Source organism: Bombus fervidus, chromosome 10 (assembly GCF_041682495.2).
Source record: "Bombus fervidus isolate BK054 chromosome 10, iyBomFerv1, whole genome shotgun sequence".
NCBI lineage: Eukaryota > Metazoa > Arthropoda > Insecta > Hymenoptera > Apidae > Bombus > Bombus fervidus.
Window position 1 is genome coordinate 11,520,617 of NC_091526.1, and position 13,134 is coordinate 11,533,750.

The following is a 13,134-nucleotide window of genomic DNA, read 5'->3' on the forward strand; positions in this document are numbered from 1 at the left end:
AAAATATGCGGTCTATTTATAACGCTCATAATATATTCGTAAGGGGTTTCTACAAGTGTTCGTATAGGTATTTTCGCGAGGAACTGTATAGGATGTTAAAAGAAAACTTCGCTGCCTCGAAACTCGTAATCGTCGGTAGGTATCGCGATACCCAGTTCGTCTCTCGCGAGATCTCGTGCAAAGTTATGCCTCGAGGTAAATCTCATCGCGTAGGGGACGTTGTAGGTTTAGAAGCTACGACGAAAGTCTTTAAACTCGATCGTTCGGCTTCCTGAATCCGCGCGTACGTGGAAGTAAAACGATCGACATTCCATCGAGACGACTTTCTTCGAAACGGGAAGAAGGACGTTGGCACATCGAACGAGTTCCGCTGAAAAACTCGTAGATTTCCTTATCGTCGACCAGTCGGACAGCTGAAAGGAAGTCTCCATCCGGAATATCCGCGCCCTTCCAACGCGAAAGTTGGCTTATCTCGTTGCCAGCGTGTGTGTTTTATCGTCGAATGTATATGCGTCGTTTTCGTTCCCTTTCCATCCCTACGAAACGCGCGTTACGCAACTAACGTAGAGGAGGCCTGTTACCGGAGTCAAGACGTCCCGTGACTTGTGCCGGAAATGGCGACCATTCGTGAAATCGCGATGGTTTGTACAGAATGGGACACATTGTGAGACCGAAAAAAAAAAAGAAAAAGAAAAAAAGAAAATACCACTATGTATGTGTTTTGATACAAAAGCAACAAGAATGCTTTCGCTGTAACTCAGATTAGTTGCCCCGATAAAAAGCTAATAAATTTCTACTTTTTAAATACAACAAATTTTGAAACGTTAATCGAATTCTTATTTGTTCGTTTCGTATTGATAATCTTGATCCGTTGCTTTTCCAGCGAACGCTTGACCGTCACGGAATGTCTGCAACACCCATGGTTCGGCTCGTTCGACGACCCTCAACCACCATTATCTTTATCCAGCCGCCCAGCGTTGGACCAGTCTCCCATTCAAGATAAATCATCGCAGGAAACAAAATCGTTCTCCAAATCTACGACGAGCGCCGAACACCAAACGACGACAGGATCATCCACGACCAAGAACGACACGGAGAAACAAAAAGCGGTGAACGCTTGTCAGGGCATGGAAACGAAACCTTCGGCAAACAGAGCAATTTCCTCGCACACGGAGAACATATATTCAAAATCAAAACTGTCGCCCAAACCTACCAGATTCGGGCTGAGCTCGGATCGCAGGGACACTTTTAAGAGGAACATGGATTCTCTGGCGCAGAAATTTTCCGGCACAGAGATCATGATAATCGAGCCAGTGCCGTCATCCGGTACCACAGTTTCCTCGAACGTAACAAGCAGTACGCAAAGGAGAGCGACAGCCACGCACACGATGCCAGCCGGAGAGGTGTTCAAATGCACACCGGTATTCATCCTGGGCGAAGAGCAACAATGCAGCGACAGTGGCAGCGATTCCGTTTCAGAAATATCGACGGACAGCTCTAGCGACCGAAGCAGTATTTATTCAGACGATTCGTTGGATTTTATCTTATATGGAAAGAGTCAAGGTAGAGCCAGTTTCCCATTCTCCGCTGCGGAAGCACCTTCCGACAGATGGGAACAGAGGCACCATACGAGGGTTTGGCCGAGAGAGTGCAACGGAGTGGTGAGCAAAGCTCTCAGCCGTTTTTCTTCAGAAACGTCGAACACGAAGTTCAGCAAAGCTTCCACGCCGCCAACAGTCCATGGTAAAACTGGGTTAGAAGCTCTTCGCGAAAGGGGTGGAAACTTAGTTGTAATTCGTGAACCTGTAAGAGCTGGCAGATACACCAGATACAGCGAAGTACAATGCGAATCGGTGCAAGCACGGATTCGACGATTTCAGGTTCATGGAGCTTCGTAGATGAGTAAGCGCGTGATCTGTCCGTGAAGGACTTTCTCGAGCAGCTTCAGAGTCCTGGGTCCTCGATGGACAGCAGCAGGATCCTTTGTACATATTACGTTACGGTGTACAGTAAATGTAGTTTCAAGAACGCGTTGCGAGATATCGATAGTCGAAGAAGTACGCTGAAAAAAGAAAACAGAAAGCTATGGGATAACTGTAAATATTACAACTAGAAAACTTGCGAGTATCGATCGCTCGTGACGCATGTTGTATATAAATTCGGACGACCGAGATTCTACGAGAGAGCGGCGGTCGACCGGACCACGTTACTCGAGTTTCGAGGGTTTTATCGTATGTAACGCAAGAGTAAAAAGAAGAGCTTATTAGTCGATTGTGGTACCGTGGTTTATGGAAATATTTGAGCACTTCTAGGATCTTTTTACAAATTTATTATGTGCGGGTTATATGATACATTTTAAAATTTTGTTAGAACTGCGACGGGACACGATTTTCATGGTCGAATTGCTAATATAATTGGAATACTCGTGTTCCATTTTATAGTACTATCGAAATTTCGGAAAGTCTCGTATAACACACATAGTAAATTCACAGAAATTTTCTACAACGTGTACTCAAATAATTGTATAAATTATTGCATGTAGATTGGATTTAAGGTGGCAGCAAGAGTTTCAAGCGAAACGTATGGACAGCTCGTTGTCTGCCATTACCGATAGACTGACCGGCCGTCCTTTCGAACTGTGAGATAGAAAAAAGAAAAAGAAAGAAAAAGAAAAAAAGAAAAACGCGAGTTACGCGTTCGATGCATCGAGTTGCTCGTGATACGAAAGTGGAAGATTGGTTCGTCTCGTCTTCTCTTGTCTCGGCTCTTCTCTCAACAATGTTTCACGCGAGGTCGACACTCGCGATAGTTACGCAACTGGGTAAATGTCAGGCATATGTCAGACTTTGTTCGGAATTCTAGAGTAACAGCGAACGTGTATAAAGTAAAATGGCGCGCGAGCAGCTCGATGTTGAGCGGCGAGTTTGCCCAACCTAGCCATAATATTATTAGTCGCTGTATAGATCGTCGTGATAACAGTAACTCGAACTACCTGGAGCTCCGTTCCACGGATCTCGCTAAAATTTCAATCCGATAACTTGGGTGCCTTTACCGTATACGTTTAAGAGAAGTCGTGCCCCAGTCGCTTAAGCCATTAATGACCAAGCACAATAAATAGAACAGTAAAGGTAATACATATAAAAATCTATTAAATTCATGGTATTCGCTATCGTATTCACTAGACTGTGGATTTTTATGCTCTTATGGGAAATTGAACTCTTAGAGGCTATCGTATGTGAAGATTTATCATAGTACATCTTTTGTAAAGAAAGATACTGACAAAGATAACAAAGTGGGATTACATGTGTTTTTTACTTTTAAATTTTTAAGTTTTTGAATTTAAATAGTAGAATTAAGAATAAAAATGTTATTGGTTGCTATTGTTGCAAGTAATAACATTACTTTGTTATTCATTATACAGAACGGTCAGATTAAAAGAAAATTTCACTCGCGATAGTAACTCTGGTAACACTCCAGAGTAAAAGATGCAAAGATACGTAGAATTAGCACAATGGGCAAAAGTATATAAAACATCCAAGATATCGTACTCGTTAGAATATTTAAAAATTAAAACAATTCTCCATCTATGCGATCATTTTTTTCATTCTGTCGAGGAAAATATGAATCTGCATAAAGATCCACAGTCTGGGATACGATTCTATAATGTAAATTGAAAAGAAAAAATAAATTGCAACGCTGGCTCTTGATGGGTTAAATCCTGTAGCGTAAACGAAGCATACGCGTGCATGTAGATATAGAAATGTACGAGATACACGGGGTAGAATCTCGCGTATGAATATTTCTGCGTGTACAGGCAGTGAACTGTACGCGACTGATCGCAAGCATTAACCGCACACTCGTAGTGCCTGCTTTTGTTTGTCCCGTTCGTAGTAGCGTATCTCTCTCCGCGGAAACACGGCTCGTTACGCCGGAAGAAAAATGAACGCGTGCACGATGGAAGAGCGTGGTGAGAGAACGAATCGATGCTTCCAAGAAGAGTCGGGTGAACGAGTCAAAGAAATCTCTCTCCAGTCTGAATAGAGTGCCTTAGTCGTACGGACGATTTAATCAATCGTACCGACGATCGATCGAAATTGAGAGCCTAGACTAGCTTTAGGCGTCTCCAATTCTTCTCGTTGGATCGATATCGTCTCTCGAGGGAGATCGGTCTGATGCCTCGTATCACAACGACCTGCCCTGCTAAATATCGCGTTGCAACACTCAAAAATGAACCTGTTAGCTGAATTACGTTTAACCAAATGCTCCTAGAATCCTGAAACGAAAAGTTAAATATACACGTGGGCTCACCATTGCTTTAAAAACCAGTCACCGCTTGTTTTAATAATTCTCCTGTTTAGTCGGTAATGTGACATTTAAATGAGAAAATCGACGAAGATGATCCAGTTTTTCGAACCATGGCATGTTAAAACGCTACGTCATTAAAAGACGCGAGAGTGATAAAATTAACAAAGATAAACTCGTCGTGTTCCTCTTCTGTGATCTTTCGAATAATAAACGACGCGAATGATATATTTATCCTTAAGTAAAATGAAACAACGCGTAAAGGGATAGGAGATTTCTAGATGGAGAAATCACGTTTTCGAGTTCCTTCTTCGGTTAACAGGTTGACGTTTGAAGAAGCTTTTCCTTCCGCCTCTTTTCTTCTCCTACTACACATCTAGGATCTGTCGCATCTCAACGACTCAAGATACATCGCGAAACTACTGCCGTTAGTACTAAACGAGTCTTTTTTAGCCATTGAAATATGTATCCAGGGCGAGTTTCGTTGCGAGAAATGAAACGATCAATAGCTCTCGTCGAGCGAAATCCCGATTTTTTCAATTCTGCGCAAGTTGGCGAGTATGAAACACATAAATGTATAATGTATACATATCTACGTAGACGAAGTACGAGGACGAACGCTGAAAAAATCTCGTGGAGCTTTCACTTCCGTGGTAGAAGGGAACGTTCCGTAAATACTAGTCATATAGTTGCTCGTGCTTTTGTTCGAATTCGTTCGTTTCCCTCTGACTAGCCGCTTTAAATCGCGGTAAAATTCTCAACGTACAGTGCCTTTAGAAACATTTACACAGGGATGGAGGAACGAGAACGTTTTCGAGCAGGAGGGACGAGCACACGATCGAAATGACGAGAATCGCGCGTCGATGTCGAAACAACCATCCGACGAAGCAGCAGCGATGATGCCTATAGAAAATCGAAAATGCGTTTGGAATCGCGATCGACCGAATCGCTTTGCGTCGTTGTTTCGTGTAACCGAGTTCCTCGTAGATCGAGGAATCGAATCTTTTCCGACTTCGCGAATATTGTTAATAGACTGCGGATTTTTATACATTTATCGCTAGTTTAACACCTAATCCAGTTGTCTTTCTCGCTTCCCCTTCGTGTACATACTTTCGAATATCTTCCTCCTAGATCGTAAAATATTTTATTCGCGAAAGATGTGAACTATAGGGAATATTACAAATAAATATTTAAACGTTATCTATATATTTTATGTATTGAATTATAATTTTTATTAGAAAAAGAAAAACAACCACCTATATATCGTACTTGTTGTATAATATTTAATGAACAAGACAAATCTCTGCTACGATCGCAGCATTCTCGATCTTTTCGTAAAGTCACGAACTTGTATAATTATCCGTAGTCTAATTATTATCGCGGTGTGAGGCGTTCGTCCTTTGAAGTTCCGAGACGCACACTATCGAGATACGCGAACGCACGACACGAGACACACAGGGAATATCTGACGTCTGACACGAATACAATATCTTGTCGTAGAGTATGAACGCAATGAGCAAATGAAAGAGCGTGAGAGTGCGTGTTGCGTGATTTCACGATTGCCTCCGAGAATCAAAGAAAATCATAGAGACCTGTAATATAGTTTTGCTACGATGATAGAGAAAAAGGGCGTGCATCCGAAGCGAGCCGGTTCGCCATTTCTCGGGGCCAATGCGTTATTATTTATTTCCGTCTACTTTTCTGTCCGATATCGTATTTAATTATCCCGCGTGTCGCGTTTTATTCTCGTGGCTGTTTAGTCCGATCGTTGGCCCTCGCAGAAGGGCGTGCCGTTTCTCTACCCTTTCACTCGGGCGCGCCCTGTTCTCCGATCTAATCGATTTATCATTATTATTATTATTATTATTATTATTATTATTATCATTACAATTATTATTATTATTAATATTATTATTACTACTATTGCTATTATTATTACTATTATTATTATTACACTATTATTGTAATGTTATTAATTTCGAGGTCAATTACGACGAGAAGTATAACGCATGTAGATGCTATTAAGATCTTGTGTAAATATTTCTCTGTCATTGTATTAATTTTAATAACATGCGAAATAAATCACTCGTTCAAATCATCGATACTTATATTTTTACATACGAGTATTGGCACGCCTACCGATATTTCATGTAAATGTACACCGCAAGCGAAGGACAGGATAATACAAAAGGATGATACCTACAGGAGTTTAAATAAATGGCTAAATAGAAATTCGTAAAATTTACAAGAGTTTGCCAGTAAACGAAACGAGTAGGTATTATAACACCTTACTACCAGCTACTGCTAGTCACAGATAACAGATATCGTTCACATACGGAAAATGGTGGATAAAGTGTGACACTCGGTGAGTCCGAGTTTTTTTCCATACAGAGAACCAACGTTCTCCAAGAACGTCGGTTTTCTTTTCATCCTATAAATAGGTAGACATTTATAGCAGCCAGGTGACACGATGATTCACTGGCTGGATTTCCTGCCGAGACAAAAGTCACTGTTAAGCCCATTCTAATCTGACGCCTAGCGCGGCAAGTTCAACCTTTGCGCGTTTTATGGTTGCTCGCGTAAACGGAAAGGGATTTACTATTCGATACGAGATGTATAATTGCCAGCTTGTTCTGCTCGCATTGCACAATCTGCGACCAGTATGACCACGCACCGTGCAGATTTCTCTTACTCGTACTCTCGATGGAAAGGACATTTGTTTTATCATAACTCTGACAAGAGAGACCCACGTTTATACCGTAAAGATTAAACAAATTGTGAATCGACAGAAGGTTTAAAGCAACTGCCGCAAGGATTAGAAGCAATAAAGAAAGCAACCGAACGAGACGTTTAGCTTCGTCCACTGATCTTTTCTCATCGGAAATTTCATCGTGAAACGAGCCACGAAATTCAACGTCGTTTAAAATCGTCGATGAAAGAGACAGAGGAAGGCGGGTTGCAAGACGCTCGAACGTAGAAACGAGGAATTTTGGTCGGTGAAGGGTAACCCAGGCGAACAATAAAAGCGTATAAATTCGCAAAAGCAGCTCGGACAAAAATGGAATCGCGGTGGCCTGTAATTACGGTGCTAACACGCCGCTTTTGTCGGCGACCATTTAATGTTGGCGCGCGACGCTGCAGTCAGAGTTTTTTTCCCCCTATAACTGAAACTCTTGACGTGGACTCGCGGGCTAACCTACACGCTAATTAACGAATCATAGTCGGCAGGCACGACTGCGTCGCCTTATTCGACCTCGGCAGGTGCTGCGCGAACGTTTCCCGGGCGTTGATTTAGCAATTCCTAGGCGCCAGGAGACGCCGAGCGATCGTGTGCCCTGAGGCAGCTTCCATTAACGGAAACGATTCGAAACCACGCGTTAATGTCCATCAGAAATATCAAACGTATAGCAAACCAGAGGAAAAGGGAAACGGATTGGGTTTCGAGAAATGATTTTCTTTAATAATTCGCTTGGATCTATAAGATTCGGAATATACGATACAGTGGATATGGGATATGGGTAGGAGATAAAGAATATGAAATGTTAAACGTGGAATGAATGTAGTGTGCTGCGAAAGTGTAAAGATATTTCTTAGAGATACTAAATATGGAATGTGGAATACGAAAAAGGGAATATGAAATATGACGTACGCAATGGAGAGATGAAATGTGGGGAATAAAAAGAAAAGTATGGGTTTGGAATTAAATGTGGGATAAATATAATGCGCTGCGGAAGTGTAAAGATATTTCTTAAAGATACTGAATATGGAATATGGAATACGAGAAAGGGAATATGAAATATGGTGAATGGAATGGAGAGATAAAATGTGGGGAATAAGAAAGGAGTGCAGGTTTGGAATTAAATGTGAGATAAATATAATGCGCTGCGAAAGTGTAAAGATATTTCTTAGAGATACTAAATATGGAATGTGGAATACGAAAAAGGGAATATGAAATATGGTGAATGGAATGGAGAGACGATATGTGAGGAATAAAAGAAAAAGTATGGGTTTGGAATTAAATGTGGGATAAATATAATTTGCTGTGAAAGTGTAAAGATATTTCTTAGTGATATTGTATATGGGATATGGAATACGAGAAAGGGAATATGAAATATGACGTACGGAATGGAGAGATGAAATGTGGGGAATAAAAAAGAAGTACGGATTTAGAATTAAATGTGGGATAAATATAATGCGCTGCGGAAGTGTAAAGATATTTCTTAAAGATACTGAATATGGAATATGGAATACGAGAAAGGGAATATGAAATATGGTGAATGGAATGGAGAGATAAAATGTGGGGAATAAGAAAGGAGTGCAGGTTTGGAATTAAATGTGGGATAAATATAATGCGCTGTGAAAGTGTAAAGATATTTCTTAATGATATTGAATATGGGATATGGAATACGAGAAAGGGAATATGAAATATATCGTACGCTATGAAGAGATAAAATGTGGGGAATGAGAAAAAAGATATGAGTTAGGAATACTAGTTGCGAGATAAGATACACATAGGAAATACGAAATGTAGGACGAGGGAATGGATATAGGATAGTGGATGTTAGATATTGAATTTTCGATATAGTGAGTATGTGAATAGCGTGGGATAGAGATCGTGAGATCTAATATGGAAATTTAGAAGTATTATGGTAATTTAGCCAATTGTAATGGTAATTTTTACCCAATGGTAATTTACTCAATTGGATATTGCTCGTGAGACGCGAGGACGTTTGACGTTTGACGTAGAAGATGGCATAGGATTCGTGCAAGAATCGAAAGCAAAAGGTTTAACGAGAAGTTGTGCAGGCTTTCGGGAAGGTAAAATATTTAACGACAGGACGAGATAAATGTCGCGAATCCTTTTGAACGGAGAAGTTGCAAATTCTGGCAATGTATCGAGGCAGTGGACATTAATCGGACGCCAAATATGGCTGTAACTCGGTTATTAGACACGAGCCGGTCGTTCCTATTGTGTCTAATTCTTGGATCGTAAATCGTAGAGAAGTTGCACGTGCATGCTGTGCACGTCGTGCATTACGGAGCAACCAGCGCACGCATCATACAGTCCTTTATGGTAGTCGGTAATTTGCATTCTCTGTGAATACTGGCGCATGTCTCCTTCGTTGTGTAAATAATGCCTGGTTGTCTCGTTTGCGAATCTAACGAGTTTGAATCTGTCTCCGCGACCCGTCATCTCGACCGATTGTTCCCGCGCGTTAATTAGAAAAAGAACATTTCTGATCTTCTCGGAGAAAGGTTCGCGTAGAGTTCAAACGTGACAGCGATCGAATCACGTAACTTCTAATAAAATCGGCGGAATACAGCGAGATTCAACTCGAACGAAATAACGAGATCTTTCGAGTATGACATAATACACACAGTTAATAAATATCAACTCCGTTTATTATGTTAATCTTAATTGCAACATTCGGTTATATTTATCCTAAGTGCACTAAGTGTTTCGTGACTTATGCACGATAGCGTTGTATATGCTTACTTTTAATTTTATCGGGTTCTGTGCAAAATATATAAATTTGTAAATTAATAAATTTCCATCGTCGCGTGCGATCCTGAATTTACAGAGGTATTTGACTCGTTAAACGCTAGGAAACGTCGGTTTAATTGCCGCAGCAATACGCTTAACTACGTTGCGTTGGCGAGTTGCAGATAACGCAGCGTCGTAATAAATAACATCGGACTAATTGGCTACCAGAAGATCCCGTCCATTTTTTATACGAGTTTGATGTCCGTTTTATCTTCTCGACGATTTATCGTAACGAAAAATTTGGATAACGAATAAGCTATTATCGTAATCGAATCTTGGATCGACTGTGTCGAATAGCTGGGCAATAAGTTATCCTTTTAACAGCAGAGATAAAACACGACGATGTACTAGTGCCGTTAACGCCAAACCCATGAAAACAAGCAACGTGACTATGCAAATACACTTGACAGGAAAATTAAAGGATCGTTAACTTTTGGTCGAAAAATCGTGCATCTTCCAAATGCTGCAACTTCGTAATTTCTTCAGAACATATCGTACGACGAATTGTGACAGTGGCCGAGTATATACACGTATATGAGATATATAAAAAAATGTATTTTTCTTGATGATAGTGAAATCTTTTAATTTTCATTTCGTACTTATGAAAAAGCTGAGAGCGCCTGTTTGTTCTCCGCTTTATCCACGGAGCCACGATAATTCAAAATTCGATAATACGTCGGCGAATAATTAACGAGCCTTTAATTTCGCCGCGAGGTGTACTTGGAAACGACGCGCGGTGAATTATACGTTCGCTAACATCCCCAAAAACGACGTTATTTATTACAGAAGCGTGGAGCGATCCTATCGATGTTACGCTTATTGGTCGACACGCTTTTTCCAGAAATTAAACGGTCCTTTCCTTCGTTAAACGTTTCTCGAGCGAGCGGCGTAAATTAAGCGAGACGTTGTCTCGAAGGCGAACTGGAAGAGTCTGGTTTTCGTTTTTCCGCGATAAAAGTGAGACGTTCCGATCTGATTGCCGCGAAACGCGTCAACGCAACGTATCGAATCGAGGACGTTGCCGCGAATAACGAGCCATCGGAGTACCAATAATGACGCGCCGCTAGAATTTATTGCACCTGCCGGGTAAACCTATAAACAGAGATCATTAAGCACTACGGCGACGTTCGCTTGACGGTTCAGACGAGGTTCAATCGTCGTCGGGTAATTGATTTCGTTCGTCCAGAGAGAAGAGATGCACGGCCTCGGCTTCACGCTCCCGCTTACCACTTTAATGGCGGTTTTCCGTAAATGGCGGTTTTCCGCGAGATCACTGATCGAGAACTGGCTACCGCCAAGGAAATACGTACGCTGCCAGCCATAAGTGATACAACACCTGATGATATCTAGCAAAATTTCACTGCTTTTCGTTGCTTTTATCGTCCAATTATTTTATTGTAAATCTGTTAGTTAATTCGCGTCATACAGCGTAGAATGACGGCGATTGAAATAAAATTTATCAGAGTTTGCCAGGTAGGTGTCTACGCAGCACGTCGACCAAGCAATCTGAATATCGTGTTCTAACTTTCTATGTCTAATTTCCAGTTTATCGCGTACCTGTTTCTCCGTTTAATCCGATCGACAACGGCTACGATTTCGTCGAATTGTCAGAAACATGGACACGTCGTGCGAACTTTGCAATGTGTTTCTCGTTCGACGATGTGGCCTTCGTTCGCATCGAAGCTTTACGCTACTTGACTACGATGAAACTATCTCCGACTCTGACAAAAGGTCTTGTCTGCCATTTTACGCGTTCTCTGGAACGTTCACTTGGACACATTACGTATTCATAGTTTTCTATTTTTTTGTCGCAGACGAACCGACGAACAGCTGGCGAATTAACGTACAGTGAAAGGGGAGACGCGTAAGAGAACATTTTGTTTCACGCCACGAAGGTGAACGTCATAGGAAGCTGCAAAAAAGTGCTTGCGAATTCGTCATTGAAAGTAGACGAGCGGTGGATAAGCGAGCAATTATCCTTGGCGAGATCGCGATCGAACACGTCGCTGCTAATTGTCGGTACTAATTGCTTGTCACCACTCTCGCGATCATGTGATATTCGTACGCATGTACGTTTTCTCAGCTAGATAACAAATACTGCTGGGAATACGACGTTCCACGTATTCGTGATTCGCGCGTGTCACACCGCGTAATCGGCCGGGGCGAAACAATGGATGGAAAATCGACCGAATACGGACAAAATTCGTTGGATCAGAGAACAAAGCGAGAAGAGAGAGGTTCGCCGCAGCTCGGCCAAGACGAAACCTTAAAACGGTGAAGGACGGACGAATATTTCAGTAGACGAGTTTAGAACGGCGTGCACGAGTTTCTGATCAGATTGATCTTTCGCTTCGTGTTCCAAAAATGGTAAATAAAAGAATTTTTCTAACTAATATCGGATATGAGAGAACGACACGTAAAAGGACAATGCAACAAAGAAACACTGTCGTGTATAAGTTCTACGTATCTAAGATTTTCTAAAATATCGTTTCTGGAATATAAAGTGAAAATTCTATCCAACCTTCTGCAACGCCATCATAGATCGTCTTAAATAGCGTCTTCCTCGGAAGCAGAAACGTTCGAAAGATGCGAAATATTTTTGCAAATCGAACCTTTTACCTTTTTTGTATGTACACCACATCGATGCAGGACGTTACGTTTGTCCAATAAAAGCTTCGTCCACCTTTCGTCGTTTCAATGTTACAGCTCGATCCAGTTACGAGAAACACCTCGTAAACGTTTAATTGTCTCGTAAGAAACGAGTAAAATCTCTATATAGATTCCTCGGACCTTTTTGAACGGCTCGTTAATCGATTTCTCCTTAGAGAAGACTCGATCAGGAAAGACCTTTGCGTATTCTTTCGGTGTGGGATCGAGCATCCTTGTCGTTATTGATGTCGATCCATAAGAGCGAACGCGGAATCTTTATCCGCCATATAGGTTAAAGAAGTTCCGACGAGGAAGTCCCGTTTCGAACGATTAAAACGATCTTAGTGAAATTTACGGTTCGAAAAGTGGAGACAATGCTGGACGCTGTAGGAAATATGACGAAGCACGCGCAACTTGGCGTACTCCGCTGGAATCGAGATCGACACCTCGACTCGTTTCCAAGAAGCGATGTAATCGGGCATGGAAATCTCGAAGGTAAGACCCCCACGCGTTCATTAACATATTAACGCTTTTACAATCGTGCTCGTATCTCGTTTCACTATCGTGACTCGAGCTCTCCATCTAAACGGACGAATGTTTCTCTGACAGTCGTCATTCGCCAAACGATTCGGTCGATC

The 13,134-nt window shown here is 41.6% G+C and overlaps 1 protein-coding gene across 1 annotated transcript in view; it reads left to right on the top strand.

Annotated features, from left to right (window-relative positions):
• The window catches only part of LOC139991733 (uncharacterized), a 63,890-nt gene extending 57,490 nt beyond the window's left edge, over window positions 1-6,400 (top strand). The window contains exon 6 of the mRNA XM_072012048.1: window positions 884-6,400. Coding sequence (XP_071868149.1) covers window positions 884-1,898 — 1,015 coding nt within the window. The 3' untranslated portion in view covers window positions 1,899-6,400. The remainder of the gene's footprint in view (window positions 1-883) is intronic.
• The last annotated feature ends 6,734 nt before the right edge of the window (window positions 6,401-13,134 follow it).